Source organism: Sinocyclocheilus rhinocerous, unplaced genomic scaffold, assembly GCF_001515625.1.
Source record: "Sinocyclocheilus rhinocerous isolate Xijiao unplaced genomic scaffold, SAMN03320098_v1.1 scaffold1049, whole genome shotgun sequence".
NCBI lineage: Eukaryota > Metazoa > Chordata > Actinopteri > Cypriniformes > Cyprinidae > Sinocyclocheilus > Sinocyclocheilus rhinocerous.
The window spans coordinates 21,883-47,349 of NW_015652136.1; the positions used below are offsets into that span (position 1 = coordinate 21,883).

At 37.8% G+C, this 25,467-nt stretch overlaps 1 protein-coding gene across 1 annotated transcript in view; it reads left to right on the forward strand.

The window, feature by feature from the left end:
• Positions 1-111: 111 nt before the first annotated feature.
• The window catches only part of smc1al (structural maintenance of chromosomes 1A, like), a 62,394-nt gene continuing 37,038 nt past the window's right edge, over positions 112-25,467 (forward strand). Inside the window, exons 1-5 of the mRNA XM_016519108.1 lie at positions 112-517; positions 11,911-12,099; positions 14,290-14,402; positions 15,171-15,374; positions 15,509-15,747. Coding sequence (XP_016374594.1) covers positions 409-517; positions 11,911-12,099; positions 14,290-14,402; positions 15,171-15,374; positions 15,509-15,747 — 854 coding nt within the window. The 5' untranslated portion in view covers positions 112-408. The remainder of the gene's footprint in view (positions 518-11,910; positions 12,100-14,289; positions 14,403-15,170; positions 15,375-15,508; positions 15,748-25,467) is intronic.

A 25,467-nucleotide genomic window follows, 5' to 3' on the forward strand; every position in this document is an offset into this window, starting at 1 on the left:
ACTTCACCCTTCAGCCCAGGAGGAGGCGGAATACACCTTAAAAGTTGTGATGCGACCCGCCAGTGAGCCACAGAAGAAGAAGAAGAAGAAGAAGCAGAAGACATCTCGCGATATGTGGTGTGTTTATGGACCAGCTATCGCGCGCGCGCTGTAGCAGGCTTCTATGTCCGCTTGTTTTACTTATATTATAACGATTAACACAATTATATATTAATAGTTTAATTTGAGTTTTTTCTGCTTGGAAGTGCAGGCTATTCTATAGAAATATTAGTCTGTCGTTGACTGTATTTGTCGTGCTCCGAGCTAAGATTAATGCTAGCCCGCTCTCTTTTTTCGTGCTAGCAGTCGGCGGTCTGAACATTTTCACGATTTCATTTTTATCAAACTCTTCGGAATAAACAATTCACCATGGGCTACTTAAAGTTAATAGAGATAGAAAACTTTAAGTCTTACAAAGGCAGACAGATAATCGGGCCTTTCCACAAGTTTACAGCGATTATTGGGCCGAATGGATCAGGTAAGTGTGTTCGCTTATAATAACACTTTTAACAAACGCTGTGTCCGATAATCACACTTTTAATCATAGAAACAACAAATGAACGCATTCATTAATATTCGGTATTTAACATTCGAATAAGAGTCAGGTTAAGTGCGTGTATGTATGTGTTATGTTATGCCAAGTTCTTAAAAATGTCAACATTAGTGGGGGAAAAGTACACAAAGAAAATGTACAACTTATCTCATTTTGAAAATACTTAAACATTAAGAGAGTAAAAGCGAATAAAGAAAAGTAAATTCGGTAACACATTTTGCATGGCGATATTCTGGATCCCTTAGCACTACCCAATCCCTAAACATAACTACTACAACAACTATCTTACAATGAATAAGCAGCAAATTAGGGGCTTATTGAGGGCAAAGTTTTACTCAATAGTGAATATATGTTACCTAATTTAACCTACCGTAAATTCAAATCTAGTCATGTAAAACGTGACCCATCGATAGTGGAACGATCGCACTGTGCCAGAGGTGAACTGTAGAACTGCTTTATCAATGAAATTCACTTTGTAATTATATTTTAAATGACCTATTTCAGATTTTGAAGAACTTTGCCACAATGACGTTGTTTTTCCTGACGTTGTTTATTACTGTAAAGCTGCTTTGAAGCAATCTGTATTTTGTAAATTGCTATGTAAATAAACCTAACTTGATCTGAAAATGTTTTATATAATAATTAAAAATTGTATGGATTATGATGCTGAACTTGTGTTTGCCATGCAAATAACCCCGATGCTAACATGGTGTTAAAAAATTAATAAACAAACGAAACTTTACTTGATCTGCCTATTAAAACCACATTCAGTGTGCTGGAGAAGACATGGGCCTATTGCTGCTTTTGACATCTGATAACAACAGCATTACAAATAACTGCTGCCTATAGGGAATCAAAATGATTAGAAATAGCCCTGCCTGAAAAAAATCCAACCTATGCATACCACTGTGAATTTTTTTCTTTAAAAGTACACTATGTAATTTATTTTTTTGTTCAGAATTTATATAATCTGCGAGTTCATCTGGAATCTTCCAAACTGTGTTTTTATCTTATCCTGAATCGCTACAGTATGCTATAATAAGTGTTTATATTCAGACTGTTGTAGAGCTGTCGGGATGGAATAGACTGCATTAGTGTTGTCACGGTACCAAAATTTCAGTATTCGGTACCAATACCAGTGAAAATCCACGGTTCTCGGTACCTATTTCGGTACCAAAGCAAAACACAAAAACATGCTAATTAAAAATTTTGACTATACTTTCATTTAATCCAAACTGTGTACATATTTAATTTTAAAGGGCTTTTAAAACCTTATAGAGTTATTCAGCCAAGAATAACAGCTAAGTTAGCTAAAAAAAAAAGCCCAGAACTGCTTTTCTGACTGGTATGACACAAACAATGTTAACCATTTGTACATTCTCTAACACGCATATTTTAGTTTCACAATTCATTTAAAAGCCTCTGGTGTGTAAAAATAGTGAATACCATCATGTCCTCCTGATTTTTTTTTTACCCTAATAAAAGTTATAGGAGCATTAAATAGTTAATAAAGAAACTTCATTCTAATGCTCATTTTATTAGCGTTAGCCGTGCTTATGCTAACGATTAACTACTCTAATAACAGTGATGTTCATTTCCCGACATTCAAATTAAAATATTGAATAATATTCATAACAGAAGCGGAGTTTCCCACAGACTTGCACTCTATTTGTAGCTGCATATACAGTGGGTACGGAAAGTATTCAGACCCCCTTAAATTTTTCACTCTTTGTTATATTGCAGCCATTTGCTAAAATCATTTAAGTTAATTTTTTTTCCTCATTAATGTACACACAGCACCCCATATTGACAGAAAAACACAGAATTGTTGACATTTTTGCAGATTTATTAAAAAAGAAAAACTGAAATATCACATGGTCCAAAGTATTCAGACCCTTTGCTCAGTATTTAGTAGAAGCACCCTTCTGATCTAATACAGCCATGAGTCTTTTTGATGCAACAAGTTTTTCACACCTGGATTTGGCGATCCTCTGCCATTCCTCCTTGCAGATCCACTCACAGGGCTTGAAATTAACTTTTTTACTTGGTAGCACTGGTGCTCCCAACTTCAAAAAGTTAGGAGCACCAGCAAAAATTTAGGAGCACCACAACTACAAATTATATATTAACAGATTTTATCCTTACATTCTTAACTTTAATGCAGATTTTGTATTGGTTAATATTAGCTGTCAATCTCTCAGTCACTGCTTTCCGCTAACTACCGCGAGAAAAAGAAAGGGCTGAAGAAGAGAGAAAATTAAAAGAACACTGACAGATTTCTTTTGTAAATAACCTAAAGTTAAGCTCTTCTTTGGCGAGGGTTAGGATGGTGTATGCGGTGTTAATTTTTACATTCAGCTCTGCCAGTTGCACCGAACGGCTGGCAGCTAGGGGTGTGCAATATTGACAAAAAATTATATCTTGATATTTTCTGGGTTTTTGTCGATAACAATAATTTGACAATAATTTGAGTGTTACTGTGCTGATATCGTAAGGACTACAGTGGACAGCTGACTCCTAAAATTTTTTATATTCTTCATATTCTGTGTGGTGGTCAGTTCACAGCAGTGACAGAAATGAATCTTTTCCAATAAGTTTAAATAGATTTTTACCTTTTATGGTCATTTTTAACTTAAAGCCATTTTTTCTAAAAGTGTGCATTATCATTTGAGTCAAATTCTTATATTTAATCAGTCAATTATAATAAGACATTTGGGCTGTTATCAAACAAATGAAAGTATCAATGAACAAAATACATCTTTGCAATGCAGAGGAAATACAGAAGCTGCATCTGAAATGGCATTTAGATGCATTTACACACTGATTAATGCAGGACATGAATGCATTTAGCCTGCAGTTACACATGCATAAATAATATTTTAATATTGTAAACATAACACGTTGAATACTAATATTTGAAACTTTAAATGTGAAATTAAAACCGCCAGCAGGTGGCAGCAAGTCACTGTTAATAAGTGAGTCATTGCGATTGAACCGAATAATTTAACGAATGATTAATTCAGGAACGAAACGCCCTCATGTTGCTCAGAGACGCAAAACAGCGCTGTGACTGTGCTTGGAATTATTTTTGCTGGCGAAATGGAGCAAAAAGAGTTAATATAGTGTCTAAAACGTAAGTCTCTTAATATTAACTAATTTTTTATTGAACAGTTGTATAAAATCAATATCACATTTGTAAGCAGGCTGATTTTTGGAGGAAACATCTCAGTGATGCAGTTATTTTGTGGGGATATTTTGTATGGAATATTGTCTGCTGACATTAAAAGTTCGCTGTATATCGTAGTTATAAATACCATTTATTACAGCAATTATATTTTGTTTTCTTTTTAATTTATACACATTAAATATTACATATATGTATGTAATAAAATGTGTATTTCCATTACAGGTTTAGGTCTTAAATTTCATATAAGGTGGTATTAAAAAGGTCTTAAAGTCTTAAATTCAACTTGTTCATGTCTGCAGAAACCCTGTATATGCACTCGCACAAATGCTCCCAAATATATTTTGAGGTCGCACAGATTAAATTTCGGGAGCATATGCGACCAAAATGGTCGCAATTTCGAGCCTTGGCTAGGGCTGCGCGATGTATAGAAATATCGCAAATGTACATATCGCAATATGCATATCGCAATGGCATGCGATATGCATATCGCAATGGCATGCGATATCTGAATTATTTTAATAATAGGCTACTTATAAACGTTGCGAAAAGTTACTTGCGTGACTTGCTTGATGTTAAAAAGAGTTAAGTGCAGTAAGTTGCAGAAAACAACTCGTTGCGGTCTCTTGCTGTCTGTCTGACATACCCCTGAAGTGCGTGCACAAGCAGTAGTAAATGCTGCTCTATCTGAAAGCACTGCCAGTTTGTCGCATATAACATGCATTTGAAAAAGCAACATGCGTCAAAAATCTTCCAAACATGAGAAGCATTTATTGAACCTCTTGTCCAACAAAAGACAACATTTAAAGGTGACCTATTATGCCCCTTTTTACAAGATGTAAAATAAATCTCTGATGTTCCCAGAGTGTGTATGTGAAGTGTTTGCTCATAATACCCTACAGATAATTTTTTATAGCTTGTTGAAATTGCCATTTTTAGGGTATAAGCCAAAACGCGCTGTTTTTTTTTGTGTTTGTCCCTTTAAATGAAAACGAGCTTGTGCTCCCCTTTTAGAAGAGGGTGGCGTTTAGAGCTCGCGCACCGGCATGCCAGCAATAACAAAACACTCTCTCACGCACTGAAAATTCCAGAAACTGCTAGTAGCGGTGTTCAGCCATATATGTTCAAACTAGTGTCGTGCCGTATTCTGCACACTGCCAGATTATTTATGAATTACACAGACGGGGAGAAACGGCACGGCGCGATAAAAATAACAACATAGCTGGTCTCATGGTGCCATTGCGTGCTAACACGAACTTTATAAGTCCCACATATGATTATGAGCTTGACAATTTCAAGTGGTCGATTTCACATTGCTTTCATATGCAATTTTTAACTACCACATTCCTATCACATCATTCTGGTAGCACGTGAAGGCAACATCAGTGAAAACAGACAGACAATGGTAGCTTTAGCAACATTAGCCTTACAGAGTGCCAAGAAGCTCTTTCAGAAAGGCAATTTGGAAAACAAACGCGTGATACTTACTACTTCTAGATGGCGTAACGTTAGCTGGATCACGAACAGTTGGCACTGCTACATCATTCAGGAGCAACTTTTGTGCAAAACCTGCTTTATACTGACCATCATTCACAAAGCAGTCCGGTGTAAAATGATTCGCGCAGACATAAACGAATTTCTGTAGAGTTGAGGGAGCATTTTCTTCAAAAACAAAATTAATCCACCTCGTCTTCGGCAGATTTCGGGAGTAAATGGAGAGAGCTATGTGGATTAATACAGCCAGCTACAGAACACCTAAAACGCTTGGGAGACATTCTCGTCAGTGCAGCAATGGTGGACTGTGTACAACTCACTGTGAACTCGCTCAGGGCGGTTCTTTGTTAAAACGGCGTCACATTAGCACCAATGCTGAAAACAGGCCATTGGGAGACACTGCTTATTATTTATGGGGATTTTAAAAAAAAGGAGTGGGTGGCTTTTTAACATTATAGGGCGGTTGTGTACAACACACATTTATGTCCAAACACCTTGCAAAAGTGAATTTTGCATAATAGGTCCCCTTTAATTTGTTTTTACTCCAAACTCACTTCATTACGTCAGTCGAGTGTTTGAAATAAAACCCTTCTGTGAGATGTGACTTCTTACACAGAATAAGGCACGCAACATATTATTTCATAGTATTCTATGCAGTGATAAAGGCTATGTCGATTAACATTGCATTATAAATATACTTTATTTTAATGAAAATGATAATAAGAACTCAGATAAACCATATATTGTCCTAGTCGTGTGTTTATTAGACAAGTTGAATCAATGAAAGCAGTTCAGCTGCAGCGATAGGGATTTCCTGGAACAACGTGCATTTTCTTTCTTCTGCGGTGCAGATTAATATATATACATATATTAGGGCTGTCAACATTAATGCGTTAACGCATGCGATTAATTTTAACGCTATTAATACAAAATTACTGAAGCACAATTTCTATTCTAACCCTTTAACCCAATTTTACTTCTCTGTTTGTGATCAGATCATTTTAAGCCACTAAACTCCGGGAAAGTTTTCAGTCCAATGATCCAGTAAGCGAATGCATTCAAACAATTAGCCGCGGACGTAAGGCATCCTGATTAAAGGATTAAAGGTGTCTGACTCTGAACGTGAGGGATAGTCCCTGATGAGATCGTCAGGTGAAAGGTCATCATCATGTGGATAATTTTATTTACGACTAAATTATAATTCATTCATTTTACTAATAGTTAGATTGGGCGGGCCTTCACAAAATGGCGTTTAATTACAAAAAAAAATAAAAATAAAATATTGCCTTGACAAAAGGGCACTTTGGGCATCAAGGGGAAAGGGGCAGGTGCTCAAGCACCCATCGCACCCCCCTCTGCATGTGCCTGGTCAACACATCCCAACGCTGTATGGCCAGATGAGACGCAAACTACTGGATAACCAGTGTCTCGCTAGTAAAGTTTTGATGGATGATGACTGCAATCAAGGTAAAGATGATTGCGGTGCCATACAGGAGTCGTACAGTAAGCACGCACGCGTCAGTCAGTTATATTAATGCTATATTAATATTATATTAATATATATTATTATTATATTATTAATGTTATATTAATGTTTACTATTGTCATTTTTCATTAATGACACACTATTTTCCTAATTAATGCTGTACAGTTGCTTTGACACAATCTGTATGGTTAAAAGCGCTATATAAATAAAGGTGACTTGACTTGACTTAATGCGTGTATGAGTGCTCTTGACGCACTGATCGCACATTGTATTTATGCACAGACATTTCCGTACATTCACATTGTTTCCACACACATTCATGATAATGTTTTGATTTGTCATGTGTTTGTTGCTGTGTTTAGTTATTCTGAATGGATCCGTGTACTGTAATAGATATATGCAGTCAGCAGGTGGTTGGTTTAGGAGTTTTTTTGGCATCTCCATGTGGTCCTGTTCGGTATCGCAACTTGACTTCTCTAAAATGTAAAAAAGTTCTTTGCTGTACACGTACTATACAATTCTGATTTTTTTTTAAAGCATTTTTTTCTTTCATATGTGCTTATATGGCAACCCTCTACATTGCGAGTAAATCACTCGCATATGCGACTAATCTTCAGTCTGGGCGACTAAATGGTGTCTAATATTAGCCAATGGCTAATAAATTCTCAGATTTTACTCGCCAGTGTGTGAGTTGGACGCTAAGTATAAGTTTAGCACAGATATATTTTCACTCGCCGAACACACTGACTGAGCGCTTATAGACAATTAAACCTTACAATGACATCCCAATGAACAAAACATCTAAATGATACAGTTGGAGTAATAATTTTTATTGACCACCAGATGCTTCGAATCATCAACGCAGTTTGTTGTAAAAGCCTCATTCGGCATATCCCTACCAAAAGGCAGCAATTCCATGCCACAGCTGTACTTCAACTCACTCTACGAGTTCCCAACAACTCTGAGAGGCCATCTTAAAAAAGGTAAAGCCCCTCCTACTTGGAATAAACCATTTGGAAATTAAAAATAATAAAGTAACTTAAGAAATACAAATAAATATGCTTTGACAGCAACAAAGAGGTAAGCTGTTATAATATTACAAAATACATACCAATTTGGAACAAAACAAACTGAATTAATTATTAATACTTAACAATGCTCAACCAAGAATTCTACAGATCATCAACCTCCCCCTCATACATGAGATCAATGAACTGTGCCATCTATTGGCGGGAATGCGATCTTCAAAATGGTGGCATTTACTCTGACCGGGTTTTGTCTGTTTGGAATGGGGAAATGTTCCAGTATGTAAGTACGATTATTTACAATATGTAAGTTGTAATATTGAAACAATAAACATTTAACATGATTACCGGTCTTGCTTTACTTCTTAACACAACACAATACATAAATCAACATAGTAAAATTTAAGAATCATTAAATGTCAATGTGACATGAGGACAGGAACATTAAATAATACACATGTTCAGTGACACAAACATATCTGTGTTAACTGGGCTGTGTTCAGCCCCGACAAAACGTTAACGGTGGTGCGTTGAACACCCTGTTCTGATGACGCAAGAGTTGCAACTGGCAGCTGAGAAGGCCATTCTTTGTGTTCTTTTTGAAGAATTTTCGGAGCCTGATGAAATCGGTATAAATACGTGTTTAATACTGCAAAATACGCTCTCTGTTACCATCACTGCCCTTGCTGTCCAAAATAAAAGAACATCCCAATCGTGTGAAGGGATTTGTGGAAACTGGTTCCAAATTATTGTGATCCAACATTTGCCTCGCATTTCAGGATGAAAAGACAAACATTTCAGGTGAAGGATAATCCACTTCTTACCTCTGAGACTGTGTTATGATCTATATGACCTTACTATTTTTATTGTGAGTATTAGGCTTATCATTATTGCTGATCACTGTTGTTGTGCTATGATATTGTAATATTTACCATTAGGAGTATAGAAAAGTTTATGAAAGTGTCACTCCACAATACAATAGCAAAATATATAAATATGTATAGTATTTTTATGTTACATTAATCAGTATTTAGCACACCTTCCTAAGGAAAGGATATGGACCAGAAGACATTGCAATTACTAAATGATATTTAGACAGACTTAAAGAAGTTCCAGATCTATACTTGTGCCCTTATTATTTCAGTTATTTTGCCTTTAATGTAAATAAACATGTGCAAACAATATACTTGCTCATGTGAATTTATTTTGATGTTAATTTACATTAAAGGCAAAATAACTGAAATAATACACTGATGCCGAGTCGCTGGAAGTGAACTGAGTTCTTATTTTTTCTGAATAATTCCTCTTTGCCACTCTGATCTCCTTTTCCAGTGTGTATTTAGCCTGTTTATACAAGACATTATTCCCCTTCCTGTGAGCATCTTCTTTGGCCTGACGGAGCTGTCTGAGTTTTGCAGTGAACCATGGTTTGTCATTGTTGTAGGTTAAATGAGTCCTGGTAGGAATGCACATGTCTTCACAGAAACTGATATAAGATGTTACAGTCTCTGTGAGCTCGTCCAGATCGGTGGCAGCAGCTTCAAAAACACTCCAATCAGTGAGGTCAAAACAAGCTTTTAAATCCTGCTCTGCTTCATTATTCCATCTTTTTACAGTCCTTAATACAGGTTTCGCTGATTTCAGTTTCTGCCTGTAGGTCGGTATAAGATGAACCAAACAGTGATCAGAGAGCCCCAAAGCTGCCCGTGGAACAGAGTGATATGCATTCTTTATTGTGGTGTAACAGTGATCCAATATATTACTGTCTCTGGTGGGACATGTGATGTGCTGTCTGTATTTTGGCAGTTCACGGGAGAGATTTGCTTTATTAAAGTCCCCGAGAATGATTAAAACAGAGTCCGGGTGTTGTTGTTCTGTCTCTGTTATCAGATCTGCGAGTTTCTGTAAAGCTGAGCTCACGTGTGCTTGTGGAGGAATGTACACACTTACGAGAATGAACGAGCAAAACTCCCGCGGTGAATAGAATGGCTTACAGTTAATGAAGAGCACTTCTAGATCTGGACAGCACATCTTCTTTAACACAGTTACATCTGTACACCACCTCTCATTGATGTAAAAGCATGTCCCGCCGCCGCGTGATTTCCCCGTTGATTCTGCGTCGCGATCCGCTCTGAACAGCTGAAAGCCCGGGAGACTCAACGCGCTGTCTGGAATGGCGTCTTTCAGCCAGGTTTCCGTGAAACACAGAGCAGCAGAGTTTGAAAAATCCTTATTTGTCCGGGAGAGCAGAAGGAGTTCGTCCGTTTTGTTTTGTAGAGAGCGGAGGTTCGCCAGATGGATGCTAGGCAATGGCGTCCTGAATCCGCGCTGCCTGAGCTTCACGAGCGCGCCGGCTCGCTTCCCCCGTCTGCGCGTCCTGAAGCGCTTGATCAGCGCCGCAGCTCCCCCGACAACAATGTCCAGCAAAACATCAGAATAATCAAAAACCGGTGAAATATCGGGTGGTGTGTACTTCCGAATGTCCAGCAATTCGTCTCTGGTGAAACTGATTGCAGGGATTATAACTAAAGACAGGACAAACTAACAAAAACATAAAAACTAACAAACAAAACCAAAGGCATAGCTAGCTAGCTGTGTGTGTGTAGGCTGTGTTACTAACGGTACTGACAACTCGCGATTGAGCGGGAGAACTGATGCGAATGTGCTCTAGTTATAGTGTTAGGGGAGGGGCCATGGCTCGGGGGCTCCAGTGCATCATCGAACCCCCTTTTTAGCCCGATACAGGCTACAGTGCGCGCCGGCGCCTTTGTGCGTGCAATTGAAGAGCCGTTTTTTTCCCCGCGCTCGCTTGACTCGCGCCTGGCGTGCAGTGGAGTGGAGCGCGCGTCCGAAACGTCTCCCGCTTTCAGTTGTTCTGCGACTGAATAAATGCACTTCTTGTCAAGAGAAAAAATTACAGAAGCAGCAGTTGTGAGTGGGTGGCCAACCGTAGCCCCGCCCCTGCGTTAATTGCGGTAAATATTTTTAACGCGTTAAACTGAAAAAAGTTACTAACTTTTGCAAATTTGTTTTTAACAAGCCTCAAATCCGTGTTAGTAACTTTTGTAAAGACCATTATTAATGCTGTTTTTAATTTTGTTTTTGTATGTTTTTTTTAACGCTGTGATACTCCAAGCAGGATTTACCATGGGTTTTTCAAATTGGGATAATCAAATACTGTTTTAATGATAATTGAAATATAAATGCTAACCGTTGGGACTTTTTATCATGGTTTATCGGATAGAAAACTTGGTAACCATGTATGAATGAAAATGTATGACTGTATATTGACATATTGGGGATGGAGGTGGTACTGGTGGTAATTTTTGGTTATTCAGTGCTCCTGTAAAGAAAAAACAACAACAACAGTACTGATAAGATATTAATGAAACTGTAAACTATAAAGACAGAGTAAAACTCTCAAGCGCTCAGTCTGAGTCTTCAAGCATAGGCAAGTGAAAATATGTGTTCTAAACTTATCCTTAGCCTAAGCAAAAACTAACAATGTATTAACCAATTGCTAATGACAGATTTGAAGTTGCATATGCGAGTAATTTACTCACATTGATTATTTGTCAGTTGTTGTTATTGTCATCCCCTTGTTCTGTATTTGCGCAGTAATGAGTGTTTGGTCCAGCTGTGGTACTTTGCGGGACTTCCGTTATGTGACCAAGGAGGAAGAAAAGACTTGTTTACATTTCCTTAAATGCCAGAATACAGGTGTTTAGGGGCAGTGTGTGTGTTAGCTGTTTGCTTGGCGATCGATTGGTTTGTAGATTTCACACTTTATGGCTGATGCAGTGAAAGTGCACCTACTTATTTTGCTCCTCCTGTTGTACCAAAAGCATACTGAACCATGACTTTGTGTATCATAACACCCCATAGTAGCAGCCAATCACAATGTTAAAAACAATGATCGTATTTGCCTCAAATTTCTTGATCATTCTCCAGCATGATTTGAGAATATTCAAAGTCAAGAATTTTTTTTTTTCTACGGTGTTTTTTTTATTTGTTCTGTGCTGAATTACATCTGTCTGTAATGGTGTGTTATATTTTGCATTCTGAGCTTTTTTTATTTACATTTTTTTTTTTTTTTGATGTTTATCTAATGCAAACTTTTTATTCTTAGGCAAATCAAATCTCATGGATGCTATCAGCTTTGTTCTGGCAGAGAAGACCAGTAACTTGCGTGTGAAGACATTGAAGGATTTGATTCATGGAGCTCCAGTCGGTAAACCTGCAGCTAACCGAGCATTTGTATCCATGGTGTACCAGCAGGACAATGGACAGGAGCTTTCATTTTCCAGAATCATCATAGGTACTTCACACACTTTGTTGTGGTTTTACAATAGCATAATTAGTAGTAGGCACTAGGACTGCATGATTATGACAAAAATCATATTTGTTTTTATATATATATATATACACTGAACAAAATTATAAATGCAACACTTTTGTTTTTGCCCCCATTTGTCATGAGCTGAACTCGTAAAGATCTAAGACTTTTTCTATGTACACAAAAGGCCTATTTCTCTCAAATATTGTTCACAAATCTGTCTAAATCTGTGTTAGTGAGCACTTCTTCTTTGCCGAGATAATCCATCCACCTCACAGGAGTGGCATATGAAGATGCTGATTAGACAGCATGATTATTGCACAGGTGTGCCTTAGGCTGGCCACAATAAAAGGCCACTCGGTTTATAAGAGATAAACAGCGCAAATCGCTTCATCCATTCAGGAGTGACACAGAATTGTGTTATACAGTTGTGTGATATGAGAACATTAAAGGTTCTGGCTGAAAACAGCACGACATGGTAAACTGCATGTAAACAAACTGCAATGTAAGTGCAGTGCATTTCTATGTGACAAAAAAATGTAGTAGGTTATTTTGTAGTAGGTTGCATTTGCTGTGAATTCAGTAATATATTATTATTTGTTTTTGTCCTGTTTTATTTAAAGGTAACACTTTAGTTTAGGGACCAATTCTCACTATTAACTACTTGCTTATTAGCATGCATATTACTAGCATATTGGCGGTTTATTAGTACTTATAAAGCACATATTAATGCCTTATTATGCATGACCATATATTAGATCCCTTAATCCACCCCATACCTAAACTTAACAACTACCTTACTAACTATTAATAAGCAGCAAATTAGGAGTTTGAGGCAAAAGTCATAGTTAATAGTTAGTTAATAAGCAGGGTTTGTACGGTCATGAAAAACCTGGAAAAATCATAGAATTTAAAAATGACATTTTTTTTAATTTATAAATTTATTTCAAATCTCTGTGCAATAGAATAGTTCCACTCATTCCCGCAAGTTTTGCGTTTATAATGCGGGAAATTCCCACAAACATTTAATATAGCATGTGTAGGTTAGATGTAAATAAAACCACACAGAATATTAGCATTTTAGATGCCTTAAAATGTAACACATGTAACAGATACCATTTTCGATATCTCAGCAAATTTTTAGCCATTATATCAACTGGGAAGTCAAGGCCTAATGGTTAGAGAGTCGGACTTGTAACCCAAAGGTTGCGGGTTCGAGTCTCGTACCGGCAGGGATTGTAGGTGGGGGGAGTGAATGTACTGCGCTCTCTTCCACCTTCAATACCACGACTGAGGTGCCCTTGAGCAAGGCACCGAACCCCCAGCTGCTCCCCGGGCGCCGCAGCATAAATGGCTGCCCACTGCTCCGGGTGTGTGTTCACGGTGTGTGTGTGTTCACTGCTGTGTTTGTGCACTTTGGATGGGATAGATATCCGAGTATGGGTCACCATACTTGGCCACATGTCACGTCACTTCACTTATAACTGTTCAGGCACAATAAGACATGAAAGAGAACTCCGTTTCTGTATTTGAAAGACATTTAAGATGCAGGATGCCATTAAAAGTGAAACATCTACTTGTTCCTACAGGGACAAGATGTTTAAAAAGGATGCTGTCCTGTTAACATCAGAAATTAATCGGCCATCAGTATACTATATTCTGTGGAGACAGTGTCAGTAATTTTAATGAATTTCTATTTGCCTTTTATGCAACACTCACATCTGGTGTAGACAGGTGTCAGCCATTAAGCAACTGCATGTTAATAGGTTGGACCTTTTAAGATGATTTTAATAACCTTTTTTTTAAAGAAAACGTCCCACAGTAGGCTGCATTTTATGACAGCTAAGTTACATGATTTGACTGATTTGGATGTTGAGTTTGGGCTTTTAAGGATGGTCGACAGCACACTGCTTTTAAAGAAAAGAAACCGAATGTGGCACAATCAGTTTATCTCTATTATCGTGTTTTCATAATCATTGGAAGTCAAAATCAAAACTAAAATTCAAATAATCGAACAGCACTATGCACAATTGACATGTTTGTGATTGACTGCACTGTTCAGTAGCTTCAAAAACATGCTACAAGTAGGTAATTTGAGACCACAGGAGTAGACGTTTTCTGATTAATTGTGCAGCCATAGAACAGAGTGTTCTTTCTGTTTGTCTTTTGTAGGTTCCTCATCAGAGTACCGCATCAATAATAAAGTGGTGGGTCTGTCTGAATACAGTGAGGAACTGGAGAAATTGGGAATCCTCATCAAGGCCAGAAACTTCCTTGTCTTTCAGGTTATTAGAGCTGCTTCTTTGTAACTTTTCAATTTTAAAGGTAAACTAATTTCCGTGCACCAAACTGAATTAACTGTAAAGATTGTTTGTTTGGCAAGCAGTTCTGTTTGGTAAGGCAGAACAGAAATTATATGCTATAAAATGTGTAATTGTCACTTTCCCCCATTGCCGGTCAGATAATGGTGTGGGAGGTTTACATTTATAGGACTTGTGATTAGAATGTAACGGTAAGCATAAGCTTCAATAATTATTGAATAAGTAATGTTAATGGTTTTATGAAGTATGATAAAATAATTATTATTGTCCAGTGTTTTTCGTTAATTACCTAGACTGTGGTGGCCCATGGTGAGCTTTCCTTTAAATATTAACAAATTATGCAATGATGTAATGTACACTGAATACATTTAAGATTAATATATAATTGCTTTTCAAAAAGTCAGAATGTTCTGCACTTTAGGCAACTATATTGGACTTAGGTCAGGCTGACTAGACAATCACAGAAAACTTGAACCATGTCATGTGAACTACATAGTCAAAACAGCCCCAACTATAGTGAAATAGTATTGGGTGAGAGCTCTCTCGCATGCTTACTTTAAAAGGCTACTCAGATGGTTTTTATAATTTTATTTTTATTACTGCAGATACAGGTCTAGTGGTCAGATTAATTGACACCCCTAAAAGAAATGCATTGCATAAAAATACAATAGCATACAGGAAGTATCTACGTATAGAGAAATACAGTGTTTATGGTGTTTTTTCCCCCCACAGGGTGCGGTCGAGTCAATTGCCATGAAGAACCCCAAAGAGAGAACTGCTCTGTTTGAAGAGATTTCTCGTTCCGGAGAGCTTGCTCAAGAATACGACAGATGCAAAAAAGAAATGGTAAAGGCTGAGGAGGACACACAGTTTAACTACCATCGCAAGAAAAACATCGCTGCTGAACGAAAGGAAGCCAAGCAGGAGAAAGAAGAGGTGGGCTCTTAATATTGTCATACTAGTAAATTATTCTTTATTTGGGAGATTTATTTGGGTGTTAAAAACCCTGAAGGCACATATGCAATTATAAGTTCATAATCTTAGCTGGGTTCTCCATGTGTTATGTGCAGGCGGAACGCTACCAACGGCTAAAGGACGAGGTGGTGCGTGCTCATGTACAGTTACAGCTCTTTAAACTGTACCACAATGAGTCAGAGATTGAGAAACTAAACAGAGAGCTGGCCCACCGCAACAAAGAGATTGATAAGGACCGGAAACGCATGGACCGTGTGGAGGAGGAGCTGAAAGAGAAGAAGAAAGAGTTGGGCAGAATGATGAGAGACCAACAGATGATTGAGAAAGAGATCAAGTGAGTCTGAAACAGATGGCCAAAAGTTTGTGACTTAATTGTGTTTAAAAAAAAAACTAGGGATGTAACGATTAACTGAGTCGGTTTAAAAACCGATTCAAATATGTGACGATTCAAATCGGTTGAGATGCTAAACAAATCACGATTCAATTAGGGGTAGGAGTTTATATGAATGAATGTCTGAGGGGAACTTACTGACTTTAGAAAAGTTTAGATGGTATTTCTTCTTTTCATCTTGCCTCTGTATAATGCATATTACATCCAAAGCGACTTTGTGCAATGACAATAGAACAATAGACAATAGACTTTGCGACAAATGAGGACAATAGAAGCAATCAAAACCAACAAAAGAGCAATAATATAAAAGTGCTATATTAGTATATTATTATAGTGTTATATTTCAATTTCACAAAGAAACATCCAGCATTTTGTCCAAGCAATAATAAAAGGACACACATTTATTTATAATTTGTCTTAAATCTCATTTTGTTAAAAAAAAATAAAAAATCATGAATCGAATCGTGAAATCAAAACCGTGAATAGAATCTAATCGAATCGTGAGTTGAGTGAATCGTTACATCCCTAACAACAACTGTGTTTTGAGGCAAAGCAGCCCATAGAACCGTTTGCGGGAACATTATTAAATTTGGCACACAGATAGAGGACAGTCTTAACATTAACCACAGCAAATGTGGAGTCTGTAATAGCACCACCAACAGCTTAAATTTTCACTCATGTTTAAGCTAATAACTTTTGAGCCATAAGGGCTAGAAACTAAATTCCTCTGATTCCTTGGCTCAAGGCGATTTGATTGCACTCTATGACGTCATGAAAATTTGGTTATCCACCATTTTGAAATTTTCAAAAAACCTACTTTTTCAAACTCCTGCTAGACAATTGCTCCAACTTTTGTGAAAATTGAACCAGGTCAACTTTAGACCATGCAGAGAGAAAGTTATTGAAGTTGATCAGTCAAACTGTTCTCGACTAACGCAGTTTGATGAATTTGACGAAGAGCACCCCAAAAATGGATGTGAGGCAATGTCTCTGCATCATCCTGAGATTAGAATGGAATGAATACTTGACTTTAGTTTCTTTGTGTTTCTAGGTTCATTCACCACAGGCAAATGTTTTATACATTAAACATCCTGAGACCCTGCATCCTCATATTGAGGACATTATATTTTAGTGTATTTCTCTGAGACTATACATGCCACAGTTTTAAGTCTGGATGTCCTGTACAGAGCACATTCAGGGCTTTTTAGAGATACTAAATGTTTGGATGTTTCACCATGACCACTCCCTCTCCTTGGTCTTCAAAAATGTCTGATATTAATTTAGTGACACTCTTATGGAAATATGATAATATTTTGTAATTATCATTTAAATCTGACTAATTTTCTAATTGCTTGTCATAAATCAACATCTCAGCATGTTCATTCATGTCTTTTTATTTATTTATTTTTTTTAAATGTATTCCCAATGTCCTCTACCAAGGAAGGTAGCATAACTTATGAATTAAATATCATTAAAAAAAAAATTTTTTTGAATATTTTATTTTAAGCTTTTCACTTTTTTGAGAACAATCCCCCAACCCCCATGCCAGCAAATCAAAGGAAAGAGAGAAAAAAAAAAAAAAAAACTAATGACAATGTAATCATGCATATATGCATACACCCACATATAGTATACATATACACCTCCATAAACATACATCGTTCATACTTGTGTATCTATACAAGTTAATTTCATACATGTCCTCATATGAGGACATCGGGACTAAAAGCGTGTTTATTACGCATTTTGGAAGACACAACAAATGAATAGGGAAAGAAATTATATTTCAATATTCTATGAAATATCATATATTATTATGAAAATCTTGTCAAATATCACCCCTGCTACGATGCAGTGCGATTCGATTTCGATTCGATTCAAAACAATGCGATTCAATGCAATGGAGAAAATATGATCACTTTTAATGCCTCGAGGCCTGTTTCTCTCTGGTCTTATGACAGCTGTAACTTTTATAGTTCAGATAGCAGAACATTAGAGCATTACAATCTAAAATTGCTCTTTAAAGCATTAAAATAACTAAATTAAAAGTTAAAATCACTGAATTAAAAATAAAAACAAATAATAAAGAAAATGACTATTTTAACTGCTATAAGAATCACACATTAACTCATTTGAGCTTAGTAATTAGTACTGAACTAGCTTACATTTGATTTACCTATTACAATAGTCCCTTTGCAGTTACTGCTATCATAAAAATACACTTATATGTAGGTTTACAATTCTACAAAAGACACATTTAATGTCCAATAACAAATATTTTAGCAAAATGTATATTCTAAACGTTTTACCCGATTTCGCTTCTCTGTTTGCAATCAGATGGTTTTAAGCTGCTAAACTCTGGGAAAGTTTTCAGTCCAATGATCCAGTAAGCGTATGCATTCAAACAATCAGTCCAAAACAGCGCTAATGTAAAGAAAACCAGACTGATTACATCAGAGATGACAGAGAGAATAGAAGCTCATGTTGCGTTGTCAGTGAATTATTCATAGAGTCATATTCTGTAGAGGTCGTCTCTAGGTGCTGATTCACCATCTGGTCTGGATATGGACTAGATCTGGGTGGCAAAAAAAAGTACTCAGCAACTTGATCAAGTCATGAGACTGTTCTGCGGTGAGATGCGAAAGGAAACCAGAGATATTTTGTAGTGTAACAGAATTTTGAAGGCGGGTGGGGGAGATAGAGAAGTCTCTGCCTTGAAGTTCATCCTCCTCTGTAGAAGACTTAGCTACTACACAGAGAGCAGACCCTTCTTTGGCGAAGTGTATAAGAAAATTCCTCCTGCACTTCTTTGTCCAACTCCCATTGTGAATGATCCATTTGACCGACTCATTATTGACTGCGTCGGACCGCTACCAAAAGGGAAAGCAGGGCATCAGTATATCTTAACAATAATGTGTGCAGCAACCCATTTCATTGAAGCAATTACGCTACATACACTGAGGGCTACGGTAGTGGTAAAATAACTTCTTAAGTTCTGTACTACCTTTGGACTACCAAGGATCATTCAGAGCGACCAGGGCTCGAATTTTACCTCTAAAGCATGGATGGGCAACTTTGATCGTGACGAGAGCCAGCATTTGTTCTCCTTTATACCAAGGGGCCAGATTACTAATCCACGTCTACACACCTTTTACACCATCTTACACAATTTCCTTTTTATTAAAGGAAATTAAAGTATAATTAATGTAATTTGTTTTTAAAGATTTTATTAACTATAAAACTTGTGCAGTTAAGCTAATTCAGAAGGGAAACTTTGTTGTCAGTTGACAGCAATATTACCAACAATCCAGTGTAAACATCTCAATTGCATTGTCTGTAAATTTGCAACAAACAAATGTACAGAGGCCCTATTTTTTATTAGTGGCCAACAGAACATTCTCAAAACAACATAAGGACAATTAAAAAGGGCTTATTAAAAAAAAAATGTAAAAAATATTCCAAATGGTACCATAAAATAACGGGGTATCTGCAGGATTTTGAGAATCAAATTTAAGAGCTTTAAAGACCTTTTAAGACCCGCACTTAACATTTTAGGCTTTAAACAATTTTTAAGAAAAGGGATGTCAAAAGTTTCAATTGTATTAACTAAAACAATTATCATCAATCAATTATTATATTAAATAATATATAAATATACGTATCTTAGTGTCTTAATTATTATTATTAATTGTTTAGATTTTTTGTCGATCCACTGGTTCACATTTAAAAATATGTAGCAAAATTAGCAGAAGGGCTTACTGAAAAAGCTAATTTGCTCTCTGCCAGCAGGTTTCATTTTCAGAACGGCAGAAATATAGTGGTTTGCCCGGTAACGGCAGTACACAAAAGCAGCGCAGCGCTTGACTTTGAAACGTGCAGCGCTCATGTCTATTCAGTGAAATCGCAGCCTTTTGAAGTTTAATTGTCATATTAATCTATATAGCAATTCTTGTCTTTCCGTCCCCAAATTTAAGACCTTTTATAATTAAGACTTTCTGTATCATTTAAGAGTTTTCATGGCCTTAAATTTGAACGATTTAACTGAAGACTTAAGGACCCGCGGAAACCCTAAGAACATTTAATGCAAACATTTCTGTCATGCATTTGGCAAAAAGCTTTTGTTGACAATGCATTTTACCTTTGAAATTTGAGGCAAGTGCTACTCTGGCGTCCCCGTTGTTTGTGTCCAGTGATGTGATGGCGATTTAAATAAAATACAGATTTCCAAACATAAGGCCTTGAAATTGTTAAAAAGAGAATCTATTTACCATCTTGACTGGAAAATACTGTTTTCATGGTCAGTTTTTCATTTCTTATTTGCTAACGTTAGTGAATGTTTACATCAGAGGGCACGTCCTACTGCGCGGAAATTAACACGGGGAGCTGCTGGAAACTAGCGACCTCTCCTGGTTGGAGATAGTATTAACATTATAAACTGAAGGCAATCTTTCCGTGACTTACTTTTCAAATGTTTAAAAATTGATCATCTGAGTCTAATATGATCCAGCGGGCCGTACTAAAAGACTGTATACGTATACTGCCTGCGGGCCGCCAGTTGCCCATCCCTGCTCTAAAGTTTTCAAGCAAGCTTTGGAGATGCTTGGTATTGGCCACCAAGTGTCTAGTGCTTACCATCCCAAGTCGCAGGGGGCCTTAGAGAGGTTCCACCAAACTCTCAAGGCAATGTTGTGACGTTATAGCATCGAGACTGATAAAGATTGGGCTGAGGGTCTTCCTTATTTGATTTTTGCGACCAGAGAGACTGTACAGGAGTCCATTGGTTTCAGCCCTGCTGGTCTTGTGTTTGGACACACTGTGTGTGGCCCATTAAAATTACTGAGTGATCAGCTGTTAAGCCAGTCCCCTAAACCTGTGCCTGTTGATGTGTATGTTACTTCTATTTGGGCAAAGCAATATAAAGCATGAGATCTGGCAAAGTTACATTTGTTTGAAACCCAGTCAAAAATGAAGGATTGGTTTGAAACCAAAAGTGTGAAATGAGACTTTTCACCTGGCAATCAGGTATTGGTTTTGTTGCCAATGCCTGGGTTGATTCTGCATGCCAAATTTGCTGGTCCGTACTTGATTGAAAGGAAGCTGAAAGAAACAAACTATGTTGTTGCTACACCTGACCAGAAGTGTAAAAGTTGTGTGTGCCATGTGAATTGATTTAAAGCCTATGTGAGTAGAACAACATCTGAGAAAAATACCAATCAGATTGGTTCTCCCTTAGCTTGTGCTGCTGCTACAGTGAGCATCCCGGACGAGCCTCCACTTGTTACAAGGGGTAAACGAGGTTGTAAAAAAAAAAAAAATAAGAAAGGGGGTGTGACGGTCACATCAATCCCCTGATCCAGAAAAACAACAAACGCAAGATTAAGCAAATCATTTTTTTTTTAAATTAGTAACCAAAAGAGTAACAAAGGAAGCAAATCGTCCGGAGATGGCGAGGGCAAGGCCAACACAAACAAACAAAACACTCTAACTATTAAGGAAAGCGTTAAATATTCTATACAAAAGAAAATAAATAAACAACAAAGTCTTACCTCAATATTTCAAGTTCAAAGAAAAGGGCTCCCTCACCCTATAGCTTCCCAGAAGCAAACAAAATTATTTACATTTACATTTAGTCATTTAGCAGATGCTTTTATCCAAAGCGACTTACAAATGAGGACAATAAAAACAGTCAAAACTAACAAAAGAGCAACAATATATAAGTGCAAATGACAAGTCTCGGTTAGCCTAACGCAGTACACGTAGCAAGGTGTGTATGTATGTGTATATATATAACTGGTTGCTGTCCAGGAGGTTGTTCTGTGTGAGAAAGGCTGAGACTTGGTTGAACACAACTCATTCAAGTGTTTTTGCAATGAAAGGTAGAAGGGAAACCGGTCTGTAATTCTCTAAAAGAGTTGGGTTAAGAGTGGGTTTCTTAAGAAGTGGGGTTATACGAACCTGTTTAAATGTTGAGGGAATTTATTTACACAAAAATTAGGAATAAAACAAAATAATCATAAACATAAAGGGTAAAAGTACTCTTAGCGTTCACACGCTTTCACAGTTTGCGATTGAGCAGTTCATAGCAATTCGTAGCACGTGCCATAGATGTCATCACACCAACGTCGCACGTTTCACAAATACGTCCACAGGACGTAACATATGTCACAATAACACATTATCTAATGCCAATAAGAAACATTACTTACTCAGCAGAAATGATATCCTCCGCTGGATCAAGCCGCGTGTCACATTTCATTCTTCTTCTTCTTCTTCTGAGGTAAACACAAGGCTTATTCCTCACAGCCGGTCTTCTTCCAAAAATGAAAAGTATCCTAGATGTTTATCCAGCTGGAAGCGGCTGGAAACTAGCATGTGTGGCTGGAAACCAGTTGTGTGATGTATGATGTGGATAGAGATGATGTGGACATTTACATGTTTGCACGTATCACGTGAATGATTATCGTATGAATAGCGCACACTGCGCTTGGGTGTGACCACATTACAGATGAGCTCAGACGGAAAAGACTGTACCTCGCATTGGTTTCATACATATTACTTTATCAGAGAATATTTGTTTTCAATAAGACTTACTTCATTTAAAAGCAGACACTTCAAGCTTTCCATAGATGTATTTATCATTTCCGTTTTGTTCATTTTAGTGGCGTGTTTCAGAAAGATATTCACAGAGGCTGAGACGGTTAAAAGCGCACCCTGTTTATTTTCTTTATTTTACAAAAGCACAATGTTTTGTTGATATTGTGAGTGTACACAAATAAAGGTAGACCCTTTACAGACTCAAATGATGTATTACTCTTATGTGTCCGGTCAAAAATGACGGAGAGTATAAGTTCTTTTCTCTGTTATCAGGAAAAAAATGCAAGTGCTCCCGCAGGCGCCTTTGCCAAACCCAAACGACCGATACAATAGCCATAAAAAAAAGCTTAATATCCACGCTGATAGTCGGTTGACACCTTTGGGATATGGCTATCTTCCATCTGGCGCACATGGCCAAGCCAGCGCAACCTACGTTGTCTGAGCAGCAAAGACCCAGGTGTTGGGTACTTTATCGCTCCACTTTATGCTAAGGATGTGGTGAAGGCAGCGCAAGTGAAAACTGTTCAGCCTTTGTTCTTGATTGGTATATGTTGTCCATGTTTTGCTGCCATACAGTAGAGTGCTGGAGTTTCCACGTCTTGGCTTAGCACTTTTGTCTTTTGCAGGCTAATGTTCAGTCCGAAGTCATTAAATGCTCTGGAAAATCTGTCCATGAGGTGCTGAAGTTGTTGTTCAGTGTTTGAGGTGATGGCAACATCATCAGCAAAGAGCAGATCTCTAATGATGACCTCGCGCACCTTAGGCTTTGCTTTCGGTCTTGCAAGTTTGAAGAGTCGCCCATCTGATCTGGGCCTGTATTTATCAAGCCTCTGAGAATTACTCTCAAGAACGCTGCTAAGAATTGACTTAAGTATAAAAAAAATTCTTGGCTCAAAGCTGCGCTTAAAAGTTAGTTATCAAGCATCTCAGCCGTAATTTAAGCGAAGTGTAGGACTAAATTGTCAGTCTTAGAGATGATTCACAACACTTCGCTGTGCCACAAACGGGATTTTGGATGACGAAATAAGCATGGACCAATCACCTAATAGATTACCTTATTTAAGAATATTCTCAGATAAATTCACATTGAATGGTTAAATTCCTAATAGGAGTTTACATTCAACACACATTTGACAAAGAATTTTCAAGAGAATACATTATGGTAAGGAAACGAATCGTCAACACAACCTTCAATTTAGGGTTGTGCCGGTAGACGAGAGTATCGTGTATCAACGATAGTCAGAGATATCGCCTGTTGCTGATTTCTTTGACGACAGCAAGACGATTATTATTATTATTATCCGTCAAAAATATAGCCGCCTATCTTTAGTGATGCAGTGCGTAGAGCCGCTTCAGAAACTTGCCGCAGCGCGGTTGGTGAGTAGCCGGGATCAGCTCCGGTGGTTGTGTCGGTGCCGTAATGCGCCGCAGACGTGTGCAGTGTAAATAAGGGGTAAGAGATTTATTCATGAAACAGTGTAGGTCGCTTCACTGATTATAACGGGAGTGTTTTTAAAGAGCATATAATATAGCATATAGCATATACGTTTTCTATTTGAATAACTGAGGAAATGTAACCTTGTCGTCAAACATTTCAAGAACATTCTTCGTCTCCTGAAAGATTCACGCACGTCTCTGTCTCCTCAGCGCCATCACAAGCCCCTACTGGCAACTCCTAACCACTTGAGAGACCTCTCGAGCTGTCTTAAATAACTGGGAGAGTAAGAGTGATTCTTAGCTTTAAGAAATTTGATAACTTGCTTTTATACTTAAGTTTGAAAGTAGGAGTAATTTAATGAATTCTCAGCACTTAAGACTAAAATGGCACTTTGAGAAGCTTGATAAATACGGGCCCAGGTGTGTAAATATAGTCCCAAAAGCATGTTTCAGGAGCATGGAAAAATAGATGCTGAAGAGGGTATGAGCAAGGACGCAGCTTTGCTTAACACCACTTTTGATGTCAAAGGGTCCTGATATGCAGTCTTCATACTGGATGGTTGCCTTCATGCCATCATGGAATGATCTGATCAGGCTCTAAGCCTTGGGGGGCATCTAATTTTCAAAAGGATTTTAAACATCATGGAGGAGCTATAGGACTGCATTCTTGCAGCTCTTGAGGTGGTCTAAGGGGATGCCATCACTGCCAGGTGCTTTGCCACTGGCAAGGCAGTCAATTGCCTTTCAGAATTCCTCTAATGATGGTTAGGCATCTAGCTCCTCCATGATGGGCAGAGGTTCAATGACATCGAGTGCTGAGGTGGTTACAACGTTCTTCCTGGAGTAAAGCTCTGACTAGTATTGTACCCATATCTCCATCTGTTTGCCTTTGGCAGTGATTAGTTTCCCACTTGTGCATCTAAGGGGGGCAGTTTTACTCTGAGTTGGACATAAAGCTCTTTTGATGTCCTCATACATTCCTCTGATGTTGCCTGTAGCTGCTATGGCCTGGTTGTCATAACTGAGCTGTTGGCAGTATTCATTGGCGGCATCTTGCTGCCCGCTGTACTTTGCTCCTGGCAACTCTGGCTGCATTTACACTGGCACAAAAAAATCCGATTTTTTGCTCACATCTGACACAGATCGGAATTTGTTGCACACGTGTAAACGCAAAAATCCACACGAGTTCTGAGCCACTTCTAAATGTGGTTTTAAGTCAGATACATATCCGATATCTGGACATCCAACCTATGTCTAAACACACATATTAGATTCCCCGCAGAACTCCCAATGCGAGGGCTACACGTTTGCCCATAAAGATTGTGTTTTTAAAGAGGTCATATGATGCAATTTCAATTTTTCCTTTCTCTTTGGAGTGTTACAAGCTCTTGGTGCATAAAGAAGATCTGTAAAGTTGCAAAGACTAAAGTCTCAAATCCAAAGAGATATTCTTTATAAAAGTTGAGTCAACCACGCCTACCTAAACGGCTCGTTCTAACATGCCCCCACGTCTACGTCACGATGTGGGAAGATTTGCATAACACAGCCCAAATGTTCACGCAAAGAAAGAAAGCGTAACTTTTATTCTCGCTGTAGTATTGTTGCCGCCGCCCCATGTCCTGAAGACGCTGT